The sequence below is a fragment of the Suricata suricatta genome, chromosome 8, assembly GCF_006229205.1.
Source record: "Suricata suricatta isolate VVHF042 chromosome 8, meerkat_22Aug2017_6uvM2_HiC, whole genome shotgun sequence".
NCBI lineage: Eukaryota > Metazoa > Chordata > Mammalia > Carnivora > Herpestidae > Suricata > Suricata suricatta.
This window is the reverse complement of record NC_043707.1, coordinates 105719363-105742819: the sequence shown is the minus strand read 5'-3', so window position 1 is coordinate 105742819 and position 23457 is coordinate 105719363. Positions and strand designations below refer to the sequence as shown.

Genomic DNA, 23457 nt, shown 5'->3' with positions numbered 1-23457 from the left:
GTGGTTTACCCAGTTCCATCCCCTCAATCAGAAGAAAACCAAAATTAGTATTTCAACATTTTTTTCAAGCAACATCACTAAGGACTTTACTAACACAGTAACTAAGGATTAGCTGTCCCTAGGTCAGGTCTGGAACTTGAATTAACTGCAGGCAGCACAGAGAGGGTGAGGTGAAGGAAAGCCTGGAGGTTGTGATCTCCAAAGGACTGAGATGGGAAGAAGGGACACAGCCTTGATTCCAGTTCAGGAGCCAGATTTTGTTAAAACCTTGAGAAAGCCAGTGATCAGTTTCCCCATGTGCTAATACTGCTAGGGTTAAGGCATTTTTGATCAACTTGAAACTGGTTCCTTAGCTTAGAAAATTAACCCTTGAAACCTAGAACTAAAGACTTCAGTGTTGCTAAAGGAAGATACTTAGGCCAAATGTGGTGGAAGCTATTTTGCAAACACACCTTTCAGATAAAGTACCTTGGATGTGGCATAATACAACTTTGTAATTTAGAATATATAAAGCTCTTCAACTTAAAAAAAAAAAGCCTCTTAAACTGTCTCACTCATGAGACAAATATTTATTTGTGACTTGGTACACAGTAGGCACTCCATAAATGCTAGCTATTATTATTGCCCATTCCTGTTTCCATATGGTGTTTCTTAAGGAGGAAACTGAAAGATATTCCCACATTCTTTCTCAAATGGCCCAGTGAGGAGGAAGGAAATAGCCCAGTGTTGCTACTGCCACTTCAATCTTGGGCAAGTCTAAGTGGCAACAGGCAGAGGTTCACCAAGGGTCTAGACTCCTGGACTTAGGCACTTCCTTTGTGTACCTGAAGTGTTGACTGCAATGCCATGATTTCAGATGCTATTTGTCCTGATGGTGCATAAGCATTATTTTTTGTTTGTGGAGGTTTCAAAAAAACAAACAGCTGTTCCCACATTCAAGCTGACAGCTAAGAAAAGTAGAAGAAGGCTGGAAGGAATACATAGTCAAGCAAACTCTTAGTTCCATTCTGTGGACCGAGACATGGAAATAATACTCTGAAAAGGGTGACCACTTACTTGTTCTAAATTTTTCCTTGAGGGCATCCAGATCCTCCTTCAGGGCAACTTGCATCCACACCAAGCCAACACAGGCCACAACACAGGCGGCAAGGATGACAAAAGCACAGAGGGGATAACAGATTTTGCAGCATCGTAAATAGTCTCCCCTGATCATAAGAACAGATTCAAAAAAAGTACAAAAGTGATTATGAATATGGCTGTATTAGAAATAGTATACATGTGTTGCCATATAGTTGTTTACCAGGGAACATTGGGTAACACACTTAAATCTGAACAGCAGGTGCAAAGTGACTAATATAACCTTATGAAGAGTTCATCTTTCGGATACCAAAGTTTCAAACTTCACATGACACAGAAAGAGATCCTATGGGCCCTGCAGCCCACAGTCATCATCATGGATTCAGGTCTTTGGAGATAAACTCGTGTTAGGAAAGTGTAAAGACCAGAGCTTCTCTGCAATTCCATTACAGCACTACAATTTCCCAACTTCTTGGTCTCCAACATATATTCCTTCCAGGGAACCCTGTTTCATATTATTGAAACTTCACAGACTTTTGAGCAAGTTTTACTGCAAATAGAAAGAGAGACATAAGAACTGTAGGTTTAAGTGGATACCGGGTGCACTCCAGCTTATTGACTCAGAGGCCAGGAAACGTGGAAAGGGGTTAGATTTCACACGAAACTTCAACCAGCATTCAAGGCCTAAAATAACCCAACACGGCAACCATTCTAGAACTATTCCACTTCATCATCTTTTCATATCCCAAATCTAAGACTGCCCTTAACTGCTTAATTTGACAAAGCTCATTAGAAACCAAACTCTTCCTTTAACAGAATAAAAGGACCAAGATACTCTAAACAAACAAAAACCTCAAAGGATTGATCTCTTTTAGCACTCCAACCTTCTGTCTAGCCCTTGCTTCCAGATCCTCAGCAGAATAGTCTTTCAGTGTGTTCTCTGCGTGGGTCCCAGGGCACCTTCAAGGTTCCCTTCAGCCTTTTTTTCATCCTGGGCCCAATCCCCAATGTTCTCAAAGCTCGCCACTGGATTTGCCTAGTGGCTGCACCATCTCAAAGTGGTTTGGGGAAAAGTTGCCTCATCTTTTTGTCTCCCACTCTCCACATACTCTTAAGGCTCACACTTTGTATGTTCCTCACCATATCCTCCCACCATCAAGAGTCACACTTGTCAAGAGTGTGAAAAATAATCTGCAGCCTTAAAGTCCCTGTCCCTACTACACTTTGAGAAAAAGGTCTAGTCCCAAAAGTTATTTTGCTCCCATGCACCTTTTCTTAGCATTTCTGCCACTCCCAATTTGCTCTCTGGGCTCTTGGCACATTCCCCAAGTCCGTACTTCCACCTCGGATTCAGAATTCTTTATATGCTTGCAGACAGATTTCTAACTTATCCTTCATTCGGAACCTGAGATCATCTTCTCCCTAACATCTTTTCTTCCTGCTTGCTGTCCAAGGTCTACACCTTTTTGGTTCATAAGAACACCCCTCTCCTTCCTCTCAATTTTCCCCTTTGGTAGTATAGGGAAATGCCTTTTCCCCACCCCACTGGTCACCACTGCATCACTCACTTGACAAAACGAGAGCGATTTCCAACTAAACCGAATTCCTCTTCCTCCTCAGAGCTGGATTCAGAGTCTGAGTCAGGAGGCTCAGTGCGAAGGAGTCGGTGGCCTGAGCCTTTCTTGGGCTTCTTTCTCCGACTGTCCCCAGCCAGGCCGATCAATGCATTGAGCTCTTTGCGCTTCTTCATCTTCTTATGTGGGGTGAGTGGAGCGCCCACTCCCGAGCTGCCAGGTTCGTGCCCTATGCCCAATTCTCTCCCTGCCTTGGAGCTGCCTTCCAGCGTGGGGAATCTGGGCCAGAGCCCTGGGTCACTCCCACCCAGGGGTGGGACTGACCAGATCCGCTGGGGGCTAGAGACTGGAGCCCAGAGGAAAGTAGAACTCAAATGGGTGGGGGAAGTCACATAGAGATGGGCAAGGAGCTGGTGATCAAAATGGGTAAGGCTCTGGGCATGGAGTATCAATTAAGTAAGAGAGTGGATAGGGGAGCAACCTCTATCTGCCGATAAGTGGCTATTTCGAAGTGTGATCGAGGAGCTAGAGAAGGACTCACAGATGGGTGTTCGGGCCTTCCGAGGCAAGACTTCCAATAGAGAGCAAAAAGAAACTTGTTCTTGAATGAGAGAAGAGAGGGAGGTGCAGAGCTAGACAGTCGGAACGCGCTAGTCGCTCTTTAGCTGGAAAGGTGGCAGCAGGAAGTGGCTCGCAGCCGCTACAACCCCGACACAGCCTAGGCGCCAAGAAAATGCCCGGGTCGGGGGTGATCACGGTCCTCCGGCTTCCGCCCTGAGTTTGAAGAGAGCCGGAGACTGTGGAAGGCCTCAAGCCCGGCTCGGAGGATTCAGCTTGCCAGGTGCCAGTCCCTCACCTGGGAGACCCCAGCCCTGCTGTCTGGGCCAGCGGGGTCGCGCGGTGCGTAGGGGCTACGGCGGATCAGCCCACCTGAAGCGCTCCCGCCCAGAGTTTGAGGTGTTCCGGCAAGGGCGACTCTCGGCAACTCACACGCGCCGCTTCCACTCCACCTGCGACTCCGGTCCCCTCTCCGGTTGCAGCCGCAGCTGCTCCAAACCTGCTGGCGGTGGTGGCGGCGGCGGCGGCGGTGGCCGCGGGCTCCAAACCCGGGCCATCTCTCCAGCCCCAGCTCACTTCCCTTTGGCAGCAGTAGCTGGCGCCGCCTGCCAGTAAGCCGCACTTCCATTGGCTACTAGCCGGGTGACGTCACACCAGGACGCGAGTGGAGGTGGGAGGCGGGGCGTTAAAGGGGCCCCGGCTCCCGCTAGGGTTGGGTCCCGCCGGCAGATAGAGGAGGCCCCGCCCTCAGGAGGGCCACCTGCGACCAGCGCCTCACTAGTCCCGGGGCGGACATTTCTTTTGCCAGGTGCTGGGGCGGAGGCCTGCAAAATACCCAGCTGCTCGACCTACTTGGGAAGTGCATCAGTCACCTGACCCCCATTTGTGATTGGGGCTAACAGTCTAGAGTTCCGCCCCTCTGACTCCGTTGCTGTTTATGAAGAGTTTACGCGTGTTACAGATTAATGACCCGGTTGAACACATTCTTTCATTCTATAAATATTTACTGAGAGCTTACTACTTGTCAGGAGCAGCTCTAGAGCTAAATAACAACCTGCCTTCTTGCGTAGGGTTGCCAGATTTAACAAAATAAAAACAGGACACCAGGAAAACTTGAATTTCAGGTAAACAATGAATTCTTTTTTCAGTGTATAAGTATATCCCATGCGACGGCTGAGACGTCTTCATACTGAAAAGTCAGTCATTTTTTAAATCTGAAATTCAAATTTAACTGGGTGTCCTGTATCTTATCGGCCAACCCTATTTCTGCAGCTTATACTCTAGTGGGAGGAGAACAATAACAGGCCAGTATATTAAATGTCAGGGGGTGATAAATGTTATGAGGAAAACTGAAATGTGATAAGGGGATAGGGAGTGGCTTATGATAAGGGAGGGGGCATTTGGTTAGATACTGGGAGGAAGAGTGGTGGGGAGTTGTGCAATGGCCTTGAGGAAGAAGTGACCTGGAAGATGTGGTGTGGCTGGACCTGAAGAACAAAGAGGAGAGTGGTAGGAGCTGAGGGCAGACAGAATCAGGGGCTAGATCTTGTAGGGCTTTATGGACCACGATGAAGACTTTGGAAAACACTGGTGCTTAAAATTGTGTCAAAATTTCAGAAATAACAGAAGTTAAAACCAATGGATCATAGAAGCAGTAATTAGTAAAACTCACCACTTAAATACAGTTTACAAACTAGGAGCACTCAACCCAAAACGTGGAATTAGGCTCAGGGGTATATCATTATAAAGAAGCTTGTATAGGGGCACTTGGGTCGCTCAGTGCTTAACCAGCATCTGACTTCAGCCCAGGGCATGATCTCCGGGTTTGTGAGTTCAAGCCCCACTTTGGGCTCACTGATCTCAGGGCAGAGCTTGCTTCAGATCCTCTGTCTCCCTCTCTCTCTGCCCCTCCCCAACTCTCTCACTCTCTCAAAAATAATAAGTAAACATTAAAAAAGAGGCAGCTTGTATAGGAACAAAGCAGTGACTTCACAGTGATTGGTCATAAATATTAGAATTTTCTTAAATGGTAGGGTGTTACCTAGTGGTTACCTCATATCAACCCTGGAAACAATTTAACTTTTGCTTATGATCTCCAGGGCCACAAGCAATCCAGGTCAAGTTAGCCTTACAAACTTAAAGCTAAATTAAGCTTTATTTGTATGATTAAATTGGCTTTTTCTGCTCAGGGAATTTTCAAGGCTTGTCTCCATCATTTGTTTTTTATTTTAATAAGCCCCCCACACATACTTTTGTTCTTTGTCTCAGCACGCTGAGAGTATGACCAACCAATATAGCATTATCCTCGGTTACTGCCATTGATGTAGTCAGGCCGAAGAATCATACATTCTACGTTTCCAGTAGTTGAGTCATCAGGTGGGAGGGCCATGTAGTTACCGTCTTCATCATTTATGTGGTTATTGCTGATTTCATTCAGTTTTCTGATCTCGATGGCTACCATTTGGCATGTGAGTGGCTGCTGACAGGCATTTAAAACCCTCCAGAGACTACTGAATACTGAAGACGAACCATGGACTGAAAGGGGAGGGGGAGGGAGGGAGGGTGTGATGGTCACAGGCGGGGCACTGGGTGTTATATGGAAACCAATTTGACAATAAACTATTATAAAAAATAAAAATAAATAAAAATTAAAAAAAAAACCCTCCAGAGTATACAACATGCTAGTGAGGTTAATGTGATAACTGTAAGGAAAGCAATAACCAAGGACTGATAAATTCCCCAGAGCAGAGCTTCCCAGGAGCCAAGATTTAACCATCTAAATAACTCAAATGGGTTATAATTAGATTCATGTTTTACCTTAGTCAATCTACATTTTTTTAATAATATGCAACTGGGTTTCAATTTTTTATGATTTATTCATTTACATAGGCACCACCACATCATGTATTAGCAAACACATACCCTCATGGTTAGTTAGAACAGGCTGAATTTAAGGAGGTTGTAGGACAGAAGCTGGTGTTGGCTAAATTGGCTTCTATTCAATGTGAGCAATTAGGTAATTTAATGAGAGGGATTTCCATGGAAACAAAAGAAAAACAAAGGTTAATAGTTCAAGCAAATTATAAATACTGCTTCTGAGTTTGGAGTTATGATCCTGTATAATCATCCCCATTTCTATCAAAGATAAGTACAGCAAGACTCGTTTGTTTATAAAGTAAGTAGTTTCAATAAACTGGGCCTGATTATTTACTTGAGTACAGAAAGAATAGTGATTGACCATATAGGCTTTTTAAAGTCTGCTTCGCTAGAACTTGTCTCAGATTGGACTTTCCCAAGCTTCTTGAGGCTAGGAAACCAAACCAACGACTTGTCCAATTATGTTCTGTTATAAGGAGAACAGATTCTTATTGAACGTATGTAAATATATATGTATATATATATATATAAAATCATAAAACAAGAATATTTAATAGGAGTTTCTGAATACTGGAAGGATCAGGTAGGGAGAAAAAGATAAATGTTTTAACCATGGTCACAAAGGTATTTTACCAAATTGCTATAAGTTACTGAAAGCATGAAAGAAAGGAGAAAAAAGGGTTCTTTAAATCTGGAAAACAAAGCATTAAAAAATAGCAATGTTTTAAATGAAATCATAATAATTATGTCTCATTAGTTCCTTTAGTGGTAGGTAATTAATTCTTGTTTTGCTTCATCTTGAGTTAGCAGGCTTATAAATCAATCAGCTTTCCATTGGAGTTCTAGAAATTCTTTATGTGATGTTCTGACCTTAAAGATACCAGAAACCTGAATTTTAGAATACTTGTCAGGTCATTTATCTCTTTGAAGATGGAGCACTTTTGCATGAACACTTTTGCAAAAGCATCAGAGTAAAACAATAACAGTCTACAAGTGACAAAAGAGTTTAAAAGATCTGGTAAGAGTTCACATACACATACAAAGAGAATGATGAAATTGACAACTCAATTTGGTTCTTTTTGTGACATACATTTAAAAATCATGACTGATAATATTATGCCAGAACACATCGGATTTTTAGGAATTTCATACCATCTCCAAAACACTTATATTAACATATATAAGTATAAGCTAAAGAAAGTTTAACATCCCTTCTTATTTGACCATACTTCCCATGTAATTTAACATCTCAAATGACCAAAGAAATTAACATTTCTTTTATTACTTTATTCGGAATTTCATCTGGGGAAGTTTGTTAAAAATGTCAAGACTTAAATCATTTAATAAAATATAATCATAGATCACTGTGAAACAATAATCCATTAAGCCAAAGTGACACAAGATTTAAAAAGCAAATGCAGAAAGTTACATCCTTGTAAAAAAAAAAAAAAAGCAAAAAAGCTTAGCTCTTTTAATAAAAAAGACTCCAGATTTTTCCTTAAATGATCAGAGGCTTGATAAAGATAAAACACAGAATCTTTGTTTTCTAGGCAGATTACATTAAAGGTAAAAAAAGAAAACCCTTTGTTTATAATTTTGCATGAAGAGCAGACTAATAATCTAAGGAACGTTTGTCCTTCTAACAGAGTGAAAACTAAATTCTTATTTTGCTTCCGTGTACTTTTGATAGTAAAACTCTTTTTTTGAATATAAATCCATTTCAATCTTAAGCAGCTTGACCACAAACCTTATACAATTTTCTCTATCCATTTAGGTTTTGTCTTATCTTTTTCCTTTCTTAATTAGGAATAATCATTTTGTTCTACAACAAAATTACTTTCTTTTTTCTCTTAACAAAACAACCAAAATCCGAAGCAAAAAAAATGCCATGTCCTCCATGCCTCTCCTTATCTAAAAAACATATTCTACTCTCCTTACCTTTCCGCTTTCCATAGACAGTTGTTTTTTCAACCCTTATTAATTCTAGTTGTTTTAATTACATATATTTATTAAAATTCTTAACCCTTAGAATCCTTAATTCCTAGTGTAAACTAAGAAGTAAGCAATTGTTGGCCTAGCAAATGTAAAAACATATTTCATATTCTTCCTCATAGTAACTTTTTTAATGTGGCATAAAACATGGCTAATAAACCCAAATATCTTTTGTTTTTCTGTAAAAAATTAGAAAGCCAAAAGTAGATAAACTTACATTAAACATTTAATTCTTATCTTATTTGGAGATGATTTACATATATATATTCAATGAATATCCATTGCTTAGTTTAATTTAGTATAAACTTTTATCTTTTTTATATTTATTTAAATTACTTGCCTTTAACATTTATGCTTAGATTATACATTAAACAACTAATCATCTTAAGTTATTTTTCTTGTTGACAAATTTTGAAGACGGGCCTGCTTTTATTAAACCAACAAACTTAAATTAGCTTTCATTTCTCAAAGATTATCTCAAATCATGTGAACTTGAAAAACATTTGAATTACTTTCCATATTTCTAAGAGTATACTAGATTTGAATAAATGCTTGATTTTCTTTAATCCAATTAAACAGAGCTCTTTACACATTATTTCTGGCAGTATCACCTGAAGATAGAAAAATATCACATAAATACATGGACATATATGAACATATAGACAGACACAGAGATCTTATAGCTTTTTAACAAATATTTTAATCATGTGTCAGGTACAGAACTCAAAAAAATCGTTGGATTCAAATTGTGTTTCTGGCAGATGGACTAAGTCAAGGCTATCTGCTCAGAAGGCCAAAAAGTTTTACTAAAGATTTTTTTATTCGCAGGCTGTAAAAATCCTTTTAGAGTGGTTTTTGGAGTATTAGTCATGTAGGAGCTTCTACTTATGAATTAAAGAATGTGTTTTACTGTCTCTGAGAGGTTTGGAGTAATCTCTTTTAAGGGTATCCCCTTAAGGTGGACTTACCTAAACGAAAGATTTCACAATGATTCCAAAAGTTCAGCCATTTTTCAAAATGGTCAAGAGCGTGGCCCATAGATCAGGTGGAAATCATCTCTGCTTTAGATTCCATAAGACGTTCTAACTATGAGGTCCCATGTTTTCCAATAGTTGTTCCAAAACACAGGGGATCATGTATCCCCACCCTGACTTCTGAACACAATAGGGTGACTTACCAAGAAGCTTCAACAAATGAAATGCAGGTACGTACAATAAAGTTGGAGAGCTCAAAACACCAAGAGTGGAGCTTGGATCCAAGAGAGACTTACCCTCAAGCACCAGGGTCGATGAGAAAGCAGTGAGCTCAGTGGGCTCTGTGGGTACCTGCACCTGTTGGCTCACAGCTTCGAATTTGTTGTAGGTCTTCTTTGGGCTCTACTTCTAATGACACGAAATGTCGAAAGTTCAAAAATAGTAAAACCAATGGATCATAGAAGTAGTAATTAGTAAAGGTGTGTTGCATACACATCAAAAAGACAGTTTGCAAACCAGGAGCCCTCAAACCAAAATATGGAATGAGGCTCAAGGTTATGTTGTTATAAAGCTAGTTATATACTATTCACAGTGATTGGTTATAATACTAAAGTTTTCTTAAATGAGAGGGAGTTGGCCAGTGGTTAACTCGTATCAACCTTGGAAAAAGGTTAATTTTGCTTATGATTTCTGGAAGCAAAAGCAAGAAACAACGTAGGTCAAGTTAGCCTTGCTAACTTAAAGCTAAATTAAGCTTTGTTTGTATGACTAAACTGTTTTTGTCTGTTCAGGGAATTTCCAAGGCTGGTATCCATTTGTTTTTGATTTGATTTGATTTTATTTTATTTTTATTTTTATTTTTTTATAGTTTAATGTATTTTAATAGCAAACTTACAGGAACAGCACAGAAGACAGACAACATTAAAAACATGTACTTGCATGTAGGACAACTCAGTTAGAAAAGTATAGTGGATGGATGGAATCTACCGTATGATAAAAATGCTACAAACACCATTTAGTTGCTGTCAATAAGAAATTTACTTGTTTTAAAAAATCCAAATGCTGGCATTGTCCAGAAAAATTTAACAGGTTTATTTATAATTGTTATAAAGTTGAACTGTTGAAACGTGTTCACTGAAACATTTTGACTTGCGTTAATGCTCTATGTCCCCGCGTTTATATTAAAAAGTCACACACAAATGAAAATGGAAAAACGGCCAATACCTGATTTCTGTCTCCTAGTTTTCCATTTGCAATCATATATTTAGGTACCTTTTGACCCCATGGGAGAAAATATCTAACGTTCAGAACTACCAATAACAGGAAGAAGAGGAATTTTTTTTTTTTTTTTAAAGAATGAAATGTTTTCCTTCCGAGTGGCTTCTTAGGCACGCTCTCCACGTATGCGGCGTGCTAGCTGGATGTCTTTTGGCATAATTGTGACACGTTTGGCATGGATGGCGCACAGGTTGGTGTCTTCAAAGAGGCCAACCAGGTAGGCCTCGCTGGCCACCTGCAAAGCACCGATGGCTGCACTCTGGAAGCGCAGGTCTGTTTTGAAGTCCTGAGCAATTTCTCGCACCAGACGCTGGAAAGGGAGTTTGCGGATCAGAAGTTCAGTGGACTTCTGATAGCGTCTAATTTCGCGGAGTGCCACAGTACCAGGCCTGTAGCGGTGAGGCTTCTTCACCCCTCCGGTAGAGGGCGCACTCTTGTGAGCGGCTTTTGTAGTCAGTTGCTTCCTCGGTGCTTTACCCCCGGTGGATTTGCGGGCAGTCTGCTTGGTACGAGCCATGGTACTGAGACCTCCTTACTTACCCCCCTTCTCTTTCGGCTGGAGCTCGGCGAGCGAGAGGTGGCGCTGGCGTTAGCGAGCGACGGCGGCGCGGCGGCGGCTGCGAACACAATTCTGTTTTTGATTTTAAAAACTAAGAGGAGGGGCGCTTGGGTGGCTCAGTCAGCTAAGTGGTCGACTTTGGCTCAGGTCATGATCTCAAGGTTTGAGCCCTGTGTTAGGCTCTGTGCTGACAGCTCACAGCCTGGAGCCTGCTTCAGATTCGGTCTCTCTGCTTGTGCTCTGTCTCTCAAAAATAAATAAACGTTAAAAAAATTAAAAAAAAAAAACTAAGAGGAGTCATTCTCTGGCTTAGATTTGGAAAATATAACTCTGGCTTTTTGAAGACAGAGCTAACAATATTTGCTGATGGCTTACACAAAAGGTATAAAAAAAGAGGAATAATATATAACTCCACAATCTTAGTGTGAAACAAATGAAAGAAGGATTGCTGTTTACTGAGATGGCGAGAAGCCATTTAGGGCAAACTTGAGAATACAATTCAACATTCAGATGAACTGTTCTGGATGTAGGCACACCTTGGAGCTGCTGCAGCTCAGTTACAGGCCACTACAATAAAGTGAATATCTCAATAAAGTGAGTCAAATGAATTTTTTGGTTTCTCTGTGCATATAAAAGTTATAGTTAGGGATGCCTGGATGGCTCAGTGGATTAAGCATCTGACTGTTGATTTTGGTTCAGGCCATGATCTCTCAGTTCATGAGTTTGAGCCCCACACTGAGCTGTGCTCTGGTGGTGCAGAACCTGCATGGGATTCTCTGTCTCCCTCTCTCTGCCCCTTCCCTGCTTGTTCTATCTCTCTATCTCTCTCAAAAAGAAATAAATAAACATTAAAATTAATAAAGAAATAAAAGTTATGTTTACACTATACTGTCATCTAAGTGCGCAAAAGCATTATGTCTAAAAAAACAATCTATACTTTGATTAAAAACACTTTATCGCTAAAAAATGTTAACTATTATCTGAGCTTTCAGTGATTGTACTCATTGATTATGGATCATCATAACAAATATAATAACGACAAAGTTTGAAATTTGTGAGAATTACCAAAATGTGATACAGAGACAGGAAGTAAACAAATGCTGTGGGGAAAATGGCAGTAGTTGACTTGCTTGACCTGCAGTTGCCACAAACCTTCAATTTGTCAAAAATGCACTTATCTGCAAAGTGCAATAAAACAAAACACAGTCAGATGAGGTATGCCTGTATTCATCTGGAGTTCTGGGCAGAGGCTGGGACCTGAAATATAAATCTGAGAGCTATCAAATGTAGCTGATTTTAAAGAAAGTGCTTTGAACTACTTGGAAAAAAGTCACTTGAAGTAATTTTTATGCCCTCATTTTATTGTGGTAATTATTCTATCTTTGTCTAGGATACCCCCTCCAAAGCCTCGGCCTGTCTTTTATTTGTCTGTATGTGTCTAGCCCAGAGCTAGGCACCTAATAATAATGAGCCAATAAATATATAATGTCTAAGGAAGTGGGCAGAGTTGAATAGAGGCACTAATAGAGTTTTGGAATCAAGAGATCTGAGGTGAAACTGTGCTCATAGTACTAACTCTGTCAACATGGAAGCCACTTAAATTCTCTAAGTTTCAGTTGAGTTGGCATCAGGCTCTTGATTTCAGCTCAGGCCATGATCTCATGGTTTGGTTAGTGGGTTGGAGCACTGCCTCAGGGTCTGTGCTGATAGCCCAGAGCCTGCTTGGGAGTTTTCTCTCTCCCTCTCTCTTTGCCCCTCTTGCAAGCTCGCTCTCTTGCTCTCTCTCTCTCTCAAAAATAAATAAATAAACATTAAAAAAATTCTCTGAGTCTTAGTTTTCCCCTCTGCAGAATGGGGATTAACATTTGTTTCACAGGACAGACAAATGAGACGGTGCCTGTGAAGGGGCTTTTAAAGCCCCAATTATGGTGAATTATTCTGCTTTTATTGTCTCCTTCTGTTTCTAGAATTGCGCTGTCCAGTATGGTAGCCACTAGCTACACATAGCAATTTAAATTGACATTTAACTTAATTAAACAAAAAATATTTTTTAAATGTTTTTTTTATTTATTTTTGAGAGACAGCGAGAGACAATGTGAGCAGGGGAGGGTCGGAGAGAGAGGGAGACACAGAATCTGAAGCAGGCTCCAGGTTCTGAGCTAGCTGTCAGCGCAGAGCCTGATGCAGGGCTTGAACCCACGAGCTGTGAGCTTGCCACCTTAGCCGAAGCTGAGCAGAAGCTGGACACTTAACCGACTGAGCCACCCAGGCGCCCCCCCTGCCCTTTAAAATTTTTTTTTAACTTAATTAAACGTAAATAAAAAGTTTAAATTACTTTCTTAGTCTCACTGGTCACTATATTCCATAGCCAAATGTAGCCACGCAACACAGAACATTTCCAATACTGTTTATTTATAGGAGAGGGAGAGAGAGAGTGAGAGAACGAGCAGGGAAGGGGCAGAGAAAGAGAGAGGAAGACACAGAATCCCAAGTAGGCTCCAGGCTCCGAGATGTCAGGACAGAGCTTGATGCGAGACTCGAACCCAGGAACTGTGAGATCATGACCTGAGTCAAAGTCAGACGCTTAACCGAGCCACCCAGGTGCCCCTAAAAGTTGATTTTAAGGATGACTCGGTTGGTAATACATCTTCATTTACCTAACCAGACATGCTGTTTCCATCTCTTATAAAAAGCCTCTCTGCCATCATCATATTTCTTGGCGATTTGCTATGGTCAAAGCGAGGGAGAAGGAAGATAAATGGACATTTAGAAATACTTAGGAATCAAGCATTTTGGTGTTAATCCTCACCACAATAAGCCAGTTCTCACTAGGCATGCATCTTACCGTGCTCTAACTGAAAAGGAAATTGATGTTCAGAAAAAGAGTCTTGCCCAGAGACATACCGCACATCAGTGGCAGATGCTGGTGCCTGAATCTGGACCTTTCTGCCTCTGAAGCCTGAGTTCTCCACCCAGGAAGCCTGCAGCCCCAGGCCGTTGTCTGCAGCTCATCTGGGAAGGACCACCAGTAAGTGTCTGTCCTCTCCTGGGATGGCCTCATCTGCCTCCCCCAACCCTTTCCCCATTCTTTTTGCTGCTTTGCCAGCAGCTGCATCCTGTACCCTGAAGAGAGGCCCAAGGACAATGGGAAAGGGAAGGATTGGGTGGCAGGAAGGGGGCCAGACTCCAAACTAAACAATGGTTTCTCTCCCAGTGGGTCCCAGGCAGCCGGAAACAGCAACTGGTTCCCAGCATTATTATGGGCTGGGGTAAGAGCTGCCCCCACTGGGATTCCCTTTGATTCTGGGCACAGCCTCCTCTGAGTTGCTGCAAGCTTTTGTGTCTTGGCTGTGTAGTAGCCTCAGTTTCCACATCCGTCAACTGTGTCATTAGCCCCCCGAACAGCGCCCAGTATTGGAAGTCCTCAGGGACTATTGGCTGAATTAAATTACGGGGGTGGGGGGGGGTGGGGGAGGGTAGGTAGATGAAACTCTAAAGAGTTTCCAGGCATTGTCCTTTTTGGTTACTCTATCCATCCAGCAACCCTGCTCTGAGGGAGCCCTTGCAGGAGGCTGTGTGAAACTCTGGAACACACCAATAATATCCACGCCTGCCCTGCAACAGTTTCCAGGAAGCAGGCAGTGGCCCTGGGGGTAAATGCCACAAAAGAGGTTTATACTGGAAGGGAAAAAAAAGAGCAAGTCTGGAGTGACTGAGCTTATTTTAGGATAAGAACAATAATCCTGGGAACAAAGAACCTGCCCTCTTTCCCTGAATCCTGAGCTGGAGAGGGGGCTGCAAGAGGCCATAGGAGCCGTGAACCAGCACATCTGGGGTCAGGTCTCACCTTTTCCACCCACTAGCTGTGTCACCTTAGGCAAGTTCCTTTTCCTCTCTGAGCCTGTTTCCTCATCTATAAATTGGAACCAAAAAAACTTACCTCCTGGCAGTGCTTGTGGTAAGGATTAAATTTAAACGGTGTGTATTAAAGAGCTTCAAGGAAATTAGCAAAGTGCATTGAGTAAACGGGAGGCCAGAAAACAGACCTCTGAGAAATCCGATTTTAACCTTGAAACTTAAATAGCACAGACTAGAAGAGAGGGTGATGAGATCGTGAAAGGAAGTCTCTTCTGCAAAGAAGAACTTGTGTGTGTGTGTGTGTGTGTGTGTGTGTGTGTGTGTGTGTGTTTCTGCTTCCTCAGTTAAGGCTGAGTGTTTATGGATGAAGGAGTAAATGGTGGGAGAAGCAGAATCAGCAAAGCCATGTGACAGGACAACTTAAGGGAGGCTTCCTGGACCCTCCTCGGTCCTTTTCTGACAGAATAGCACTAGGTCTGTGTGGCTAAGCCTAAGACTGAAAGTCCACCTTCGTCTGAGACCAACTCCTACTTTAAAAACATGTACTGAACACAATAAAGACATAGTGGCCTTGTGCTGCCCTCTGCTGGTTTTCTAGAAAACCACACTTATAAGATGTGGACAATTTTCATTCATAATGGTAATTCTCCTGCGACCAGCCCTGTGTTGGGAGGTGGGAACACACAGATAGAATCATATTCCTGCTATTCAAGAACTCCTGGTGTGTGTGTGTGTGTGTGTGTGTGTGTGTGTGTAAAAGAGAGAAACAGAGACACAGAGTGAGAGAGAGAAACAGAGAAAGGGAGAGAGAAACAGACACATAAACAATAAAAGTGTATCAGCAGCATGATACAAGATGCAGAAAGGTTAAGGACGTCATTTAGGAAAGTTTTTGAAACTTCTATCCATCTATTATATATTTATTGAGTCATTGATGTATTATAAAAATTTATCTTTGTGCTTGTTACAGCTGTAACAAAATACACAAAAATCTCTGCCTGCCTGGAGGTTATAGTCTAATGAAGGGAAATAATTCAAAAATAAGATAGTGTTGGATGATGAGTACTAAGGAGAAAAATGAAGCAGGAAAGGAGGGCAGGGATTATTGTTGGAGTGATTGCAACTTTTGAAGTAACATTTCAATGAAGTAACATTGAACACGAATGAGTAAATTGCACGGGACTTTCCCTCTTGCATAAACAACTAGAAAATTGGACAAATATATGAAACAACTCTTCAAACATTGGACGATGCTAGCACAGGACTGTGATCTATGAAAGAAGGAAAACAAACAAGGTGAGCCTAATGATTGCCCTAGTTTTATGCCTGAAGGCACTTCTGGCAGAGCAATAAGAGGAAACTCAAATAGAGTTTCTAGGAGTAGAGTACCTGAGAGGAAGGACCTACTGAGAAAAAAAATCCCAGAAATCTGTGTAAGGGTCTTTCTTGATTCTTTGTTTAAACCCTAAGTTGTGCACACACAGGGTGAAAATTGATGAGTGTGGGCAAATAAAACTGCTAGGTAGGTATAAGCTGAACCAGGTTGGGAGGAATTAAAATTCCAGCTGGCTACAGGAGAGAGAATTTGTTGAATGCCTGGGTTATAGTGGTAGAGCTAACATAGCTTCACAGTAAAGGTACTCTAGAGCTATCTTAATAAAGCTTAAAAAAAGAATAAAATTGGGGTACCTGGGTGGCTCAGTCGGTTAAGCCTCCGGCTTCGGCTCAGGTCAGATCTCACGTTCGTGGGTTCGAGCCCCGCGTCAGGCTCTGTGCTAACAGCTAGCTCAGAGCCTGGAGCCTGCTTCGTGTTCTGTGTCTCCTTCTCTCTCTGCCCCTCCCCCTCTCATGCTCTCTCTCTGTATTAAAAAAATAAATAAAACATTAAAAAAATTAAAAAAAAGAATAAAACTGACCCACAAATAACCTAAATTCCTGCCCAAACAAAACAAAGTTCAATATTCTTTAAGGGAAGGAAACGAAATTCAGACCCTCAACAATGGAACATTCACAATATCTAACATTTAATAAAATGGTTAGACATGGAAGGAAGCAGGAAAATATGATCTATAACCTGGAGAAAATTAATCTGTAGAAATAGATCCAGAAACAAGACAGATGTGAAATTAGCAGAAACAGACTTTGAAGTAGCTAATCTATCTATCTATCTATCTATCTATCTATCTATCTATCTATCTATCATCTATCTATCTATCTCTATATGATCTATAGATCTCTCTCTATATATATATCTGGAGAGAGAGAGAGAGAGAGAGAGAGAGAGAGAGAGAGAGAGAATTAAATGAAAACATGAACATATGAGGAAAGAAGTGGAAGCTACCAAATGGAACTTTAAGAGTTTACAAGCATAATATCTGAACTAAAGATTGCATTGTGTAACTTAAAAAAACCAGGTTAGATAATGAAGGAGAAAACATCAGTGGTCTTGAAGACATAGCAATTAAAAATATCCAACTTGTAGCAGAGAAAGAAAAAAAGGCTTAAAAAATGAATAGAACTTCATTACCTGTGAAACACTGCAGTGATGTAACATATATATATATATATAACCAGGGTCTCAGAAAGTGTAGGGGCTGAAAAATATTTGAAGAAATAGTAGCCAAAACCGTTTGAAACAAGAAGGCTATAAACAACAGACCCAAGAAACTCAACAAACTCTAGCATAAACACATAGAAGACCATTCCAAAGTACATCATAACAAATTTACTAAAAATCTAGTGATAAAGAGAAAATATTTGAGTCAGACATAAAAGAAGATATGTATTATATACAGGAGAATAAAGATAAGAAATACCATTGATTCCTCATTAGGAACAATGGAAGCCAAAGAAAAAGGAGTAATTTCTTTAAAGAACAGAATGAGATGGGGTGCCTGGATGGCTCGGTCAGTTAAGTCTCTGGCTCAGGTCATGCTCTAGTGGTTTATGAGTTTGAGCCCCATGTCCAGCTCTGTGCTGACAGTTCAGAACCTAGAGCCTGCTTCAGATTGTGTCTCCCTCTCTCTGCCTCTCCCCTGCTTGCATGCTCTCTCTTTCTCTCTCTCTCTTAAAAATAAAAAAAACATAAAAAATAAAGAACAGAACAAGAAGAAAGATATTAATCTAGAATTGTACATCAGTGAAAATACTCTTCAAAAATGAAGGAAAGTAAAGACATTTTCAGAAAAACAAAAGCTGAGAGAATTTATACAGTTTTTCACTTTAAAAAAGGCTAAAGGAAAATTTTCAAGCTCAAGTAAATACTAGCTGAAAATTTGGACCTATACAAAGGAATGAAGAGCACCAGGAATGTTAAATATAAAAAATTTTTTTCTTAATTAAAAAATTTGAAATTAACTGTTTAATGCAAAAAACCCCCCACACCCAACAACATTGTATTGTAGTGTTTATAACATATGTAGAAGTAAAATGTATGACAACAAAGGATAAGAAGGAGACGGAGCATATTATTATGTCTCTTTCAATATGTATTAATCATAATATTTTCTGAAGGTAGATTGTCATAGTTACAGAGGAAAATTGTAAAATATAGGGAAACAACTAAAATTAAAAGGTGCATGGCTAATAGGCTACTGGTGGAAATATAATGATATAATATAATAAAAACAAGCAAAAACTTTACCTAAAGGGAAGCAGGAAAAGAGAACAGAGTATCAAACTTTAAGGGTTGTGGCTAATATTACATAGAGAAAATTTTATAATTTAAATTCTTATGTTAGAAAAGAAGGAAGGTTGGGTTCCTGGGTGGCTCAGTTGGTTGAGCATCTGACTTTGGCTCATGTCATGATCTCACGATTCGTGGGTTCGAGCCCTGTGTTGAGCTCCGTGCTGACAGCTCAGGGCCTGGAACCTGCTTCAGATTCTGTGACTCCTTCCATTCCATCATATACATGTATATACACACCACATCTTTACCCATTCATCAGTTGATGGATATTTGGGCTCTTTCCATAATTTAGCAATTGTTAATAGCACTACTATAAACATTGGGGTGGATGTGTCCCTTTGAATCAGTATTTTTGTATTCTTTGGATAAATACCTAGTAGTGCAATTACTAAATCATAGGGTAGTTCTATTTTTAGTTTTTTGAGGAACCTCCATTTCCACAAACAGTGCAAAAGTGTTCCCCTTTCTCCGCATCTTCACCAACATCTGTTTTTTTCCCCCTGAGTTGTTAATTTTAGCCATTCTGACAGGTGTGAGGTTATGATTTGTATTTCCCTGGTGATGAGTGATGTTGATCATCTTTTTATGTGTCTATTAGCCATGTGGATATTTTCTTTGGAAAAGTGTCTATTCTTGTAGTTTGGACATTTCTTCGCTGGATTATTTGTGTTTTGGATGTTGAGCTTAATAAGTTCTTTATAGATTTTTGGATACTATCCCTTTATCTGATATATCATTTGCAAAATCTTCTCCATTCCATAGGTTGACTTTTAGTTTTGTTGATTATTTCCTTTTCTGTGTGGAAGCGTTTTATCTCAGTGAGGTCCTAATAGTCCATTTTTGCTTTTGTTTCCCTTGCTTCTGGAGACATGTTTAGTAAGAAGTTGCTGCGGCCTAGGTCAAAGAGGTTGCTGCTTGTTTTCTCCTGTAGACTTTTTTTTTTTTATGGTTTCCTGCCTCACATTTAGGTCTTTCATTCATTTTGAATGTATATTTATGTATGACATAAGAAAGTAGTTCAGTTTCATTCTTCTGCAGGTCGCTCTCCAATTCCAGCACCATTTGCTGAAGAGACTCTTTATTCCATTGGATATTCTTTCCTGCTTTGTTGAAAATTAGCTATACGCTTGTGGGTCCATTACTGGGTTCTCTATTCTGTTCCATTGATCTATGTGTCTGTTTTTGTGCCAGTACCATACTGTCTTGATGATGACAGCTTTTTAATACAGCGTGAAGTCCATAATTGTGATGCCTCCAGCTTTGGTTTTCTTTGTCAACATTACTTTGGATATTTGGGGTCTTTTCTGGTTCCATACAAATTTTAGAATTGTGTGTTCTAGCTCTGTGAAGAATTCTGGTATTATTTTGATAGGGATGGCACTGAATGTGTAGATTGCTTTAGGTAGTATTGACATTTTAGCAACATGGAACGGTTTTCCATTTCTTTGTGTCTTCCTCCATTTCTTTCATAAGATTTGTATAGTTTTTAGTGTATAGACTTTTTACCTCTTTGATTAGGTTTATTATGAGGTATCTTATGGTTTTTGGTGCAATTGTAGATGGGATAGATTCCTTGGTTTCTTTCTGCTGCTTCATTATTGGTGCAACAGATTTCTGTACATTGAACATATATCCTGCAACTTTGCTGAAATCATGTATCAGTTCTAGTAGTTTTTTTGGTAGTCTTTCAGGTTTTCTACATAGAATATCATGTCATCTGTGAAGAGTGAAAGTTTGACTTCCTCCTTGCCAATTTGTATGCCTTTTATTTCTTTTTGACAACATCCACCATCTGTTCTTTTTTTTTTAATAGTAGTTTATTGTCAAATTGGTTTCCATATAACACCCAGTGCTTCTCTCCACAAGTGCCCCCCTCCATGACCATCAACCCATTCTCCTCCCCCTTAAGTCCTCGGTTCGTTTTCTGTATTCAGTAGTCTCTCATGATTTGTGTCCCTCTCTCTCGCCAACTTTCTTTCCCCCTTCCACTCCTCATGGTCCTCTGTTAGGTTTCTCCTGTTAGCCCTATGAGTGCAAACATATGGTATCTGCCCTTCTCTGCCTGACTTATTTCGCTTAGCATGACACCCTCAAGGTCCATCCACTTTGCTACAAGTGGCCAGATTTTATTCTTTCTCATTGCCATATAGTACTCCATTGTATATATATATATACATATATATATGTGTGTGTGTGTGTGTGTGTGTGTGTGTGTGTGTGTGTGTGTGTGTACATATACCACATCTTCTTGATCCATTCATCAGGTTGTGGACATTTAGGCTCTTTCCATGATTTGGCTATTGTTGACAGTGCCGCTATGAACATTGGGGTACATGTGCTCCTATGCATCAGCACTTCTGTATCCTCTGGGTAAATCCCTAGCAGTGTTATTGCTGGGTCATAGGGGAGTTCTACGGATAGTTTTTTGAGGAACCTCCACACTGTTTTCCAGAGCGGCTGCACCAGTTTACATTCCCACCAACAATGTAGGAGGGTGCCTGTTTCTCTACACCCTTGCCAGCATCTATTGTCTCTTGACTTGTTCATTTTAGCCACTCTGACTGGCATGAGGTGGTATCTCAGTGTGGTTTTGATTTGTATTTCCCTGATGATGAGTGATGCTGAGCATCATTTCATGTGCCTGTTGGCCATCTGGATGTCCTCTTTGGAGAAGTGTCTGTTCATGTCTTCTGCTTGAATATGAGACAGGAAACCATCAAAATCCTAGAGGAGAAAGCAGGTAATAGCCTCCTTGACCTCAATCGAAGCAATCTCCTACTTGACACATACCCAAAGGCAAAGAAACCACCATCTATTCTTAAGAAAAATTCCAAGAGATAGGGTGCCTGGGTGCCTCAGTTAGTTGGGCATCTGACTCTTGATTTCAGCTCAGGTTATGATCTTGAAGTGGTGAGATTTAGCCCTGCTTCGGGCTCTGCACTGGCAGTGCGGAAACTTCTTGGGATTCTCTTTCCTTCTCTTTCTGCCCCTACCCTGCTCACATGCATGTGCTCTCTCTCTCTCTCAAAATAAATAAATAAATAAATAAATAAATAAATAAATAAATAAATAAATATTTAAAAAAGAAAAAGAATTTTTTTAATGTTTATTTTTGAGAGAGAGAGAGAGAGAGACAGACAGACAGACAGACAGTTCATGAGCGGGTGAGGAGCAGAGGGAGAGGGAGACAGAATCTGAAGCAGGCTCCAGGCTCTGAGCTGTCAGCACAGAGCCTGATGCAAAATTCAAACCCGTAAGCTGTGAGATCATGACCTGAGCTGAAGTCAGACGCTCAACCGACTGAGCCAGGTGCCCCTAAAAAGAAAATATATTTTTAAAACTCTAAGGGAAAATTAAGAGTAGAAGAGAACTTCCTCAATGTGATAAAGGGCTTCTATGAAAATCTTACAGCTAATATAGTTAATGCTGAAAGATGGAATACTTTTATGTTAGGTAGAAGTCTGGATGCCTGCTCTTACACCTTCTGTTCAACATTGTAGGTCCTAGTCAGTGTTATAAAAAAAAAGTGCATAGTTAGATATAAAAAAGTAAAAACATTTTAAACTTACAGATGATATGATCATGTCATGTAAATAGGAAATCCTAGAGAATCCTCAAAAGAATAAATACAACTAATACATTAATTTAGCAAAGTAAGAAGCTAAAAGGTCAAGCTAAAAGTATTTTTAAGTAGGCACCACACCCAATGTGGGGCTTGAACTCATGACCCAAGATCAAGAATTTGATTCTATACTGACTGGGCCAGCCAGACACCTCTAAAAGTATCTTTTATACTAGGAATGAACAATTCGAATCAATTGAAAAATCAACACACCATTTATAATAATGAAACATGGACTGTATATGAATAAGCTTAACAAATTATGTGTAAAATCTGTACACTAAAACTATAAATTGTTGCTGAAACCAAAATAAGATCTAAATAAATTAAGATGTACCATGTTCAATGATTGAAAGACAATACTGTTACTATGTCAATTATTCTCAAATTAATTATAGACTCAGTGCTGTCTTTAAGCAAAATGCTAGCAGGCTTTCCTTCTTTCCTTCTTCTTTCTTTCTTTTTTTTGGTAGAAATTGGCAAGGTAGTTCTAAAGTATATATAGAAATGCAAAGAATGTGGAATAGCCAAAATCTTTTTGAAGAAGAAAGTTGAAAGATTTACACTATTTGATTATAAGACAATAGAATGCAGCAGTAACTGAGATCCGAGAGAAGTAAGAGAATAAGCTATGTGAAAATCTGGGGATAAAATATTTCAAGCAGAGAGAAGAAAAAACACAACAGCCTCAAGGTGGGAGCATGTTTGGCATGTTTGAGGAACAGTGAAGATACCTGGGTGCAGCAGAATGAACCATGCAAGAGTAGTAGGAGATGAGGTCAGACAAGTAACAGAGGCCAGATAACTTAGGACTGTGTTGGCTATTGGAAAGATTACAGATTTTACTGTAAGTGAAATAGGGAGCTATTAAAGGATTTTGATAAAATAAATCATTTTTAAGTTTATTTATTTATTTTGAGAGAGTGAGAGAGAGCACGCACACACACAAGTGGGGGAGGGGCAGAGAGAAGGGGGAAACCTTACGTTTTTGAAATTGTAACAAAATCTACATAAGTGATATACAGGTACAAAGAATAAAAATAAAGGTGAATTTACCTTTTAAAATCCTTCCTTAAAGAGAGCATTCCCATGATTTTAGCTGGTGAAAGGGTTTAATATCTGTAGAGCTTTATAAAAATATGCATTTCAGTGCATACTGGTAGAATAGATGATCCTGCAGTTGAGTCTTATTACATTTTTTTGTTTGTTTTTTTATAATGTATTCTGAGTTGCAAAGTCAATTTGTAATATTGAGATGCCTATTGGAGATCCAAATGGAGCCAGCAAGTAGTTAGTTAGGGATACAAATCTAAAGTCCAGGGTAGAGGTCTAGGTTAGATATATTTAAAGCCATGGGATTGGAAGAGATTACTAATGAGATGAGTGGAAATAGAAGAAGA

General features: G+C 40.0%; 2 protein-coding genes across 5 annotated transcripts in view; both read right to left on the bottom strand.

Annotated features, from left to right (window-relative positions):
* EFCAB14 (EF-hand calcium binding domain 14) overlaps positions 1–3801 on the bottom strand; it is a 34024-nt gene extending 30223 nt beyond the window's left edge. For all 4 annotated transcript variants that reach the window (XM_029947322.1, XM_029947323.1, XM_029947324.1 and 1 more), the window contains exons 1-2: positions 2646–3801; positions 1057–1205 (exon numbers count right to left, since the gene is read on the bottom strand). In XM_029947322.1, coding sequence (XP_029803182.1) covers positions 1057–1205; positions 2646–2827 — 331 coding nt within the window. In that variant the 5' untranslated portion in view covers positions 2828–3801. The remainder of the gene's footprint in view (positions 1–1056; positions 1206–2645) is intronic.
* A 6624-nt stretch (positions 3802–10425) lies between these two features.
* LOC115298905 (histone H3.3-like) lies at positions 10426–10955 on the bottom strand. Its single transcript, XM_029948080.1, has one exon. It carries the CDS (start codon positions 10845–10847, stop codon positions 10437–10439), a length of 411 nt encoding a protein of 136 aa, XP_029803940.1. The 5' UTR covers positions 10848–10955; the 3' UTR covers positions 10426–10436.
* Between the last annotated feature and the right edge of the window lie 12502 nt (positions 10956–23457).

Coding starts and splice junctions, on each gene's coding strand:
- LOC115298905 (XM_029948080.1), bottom strand. CDS start 10,847: ATGGCTCGTACCAAGCAGACTGCCCGCAAATCCACCGGGGGTAAAGCA.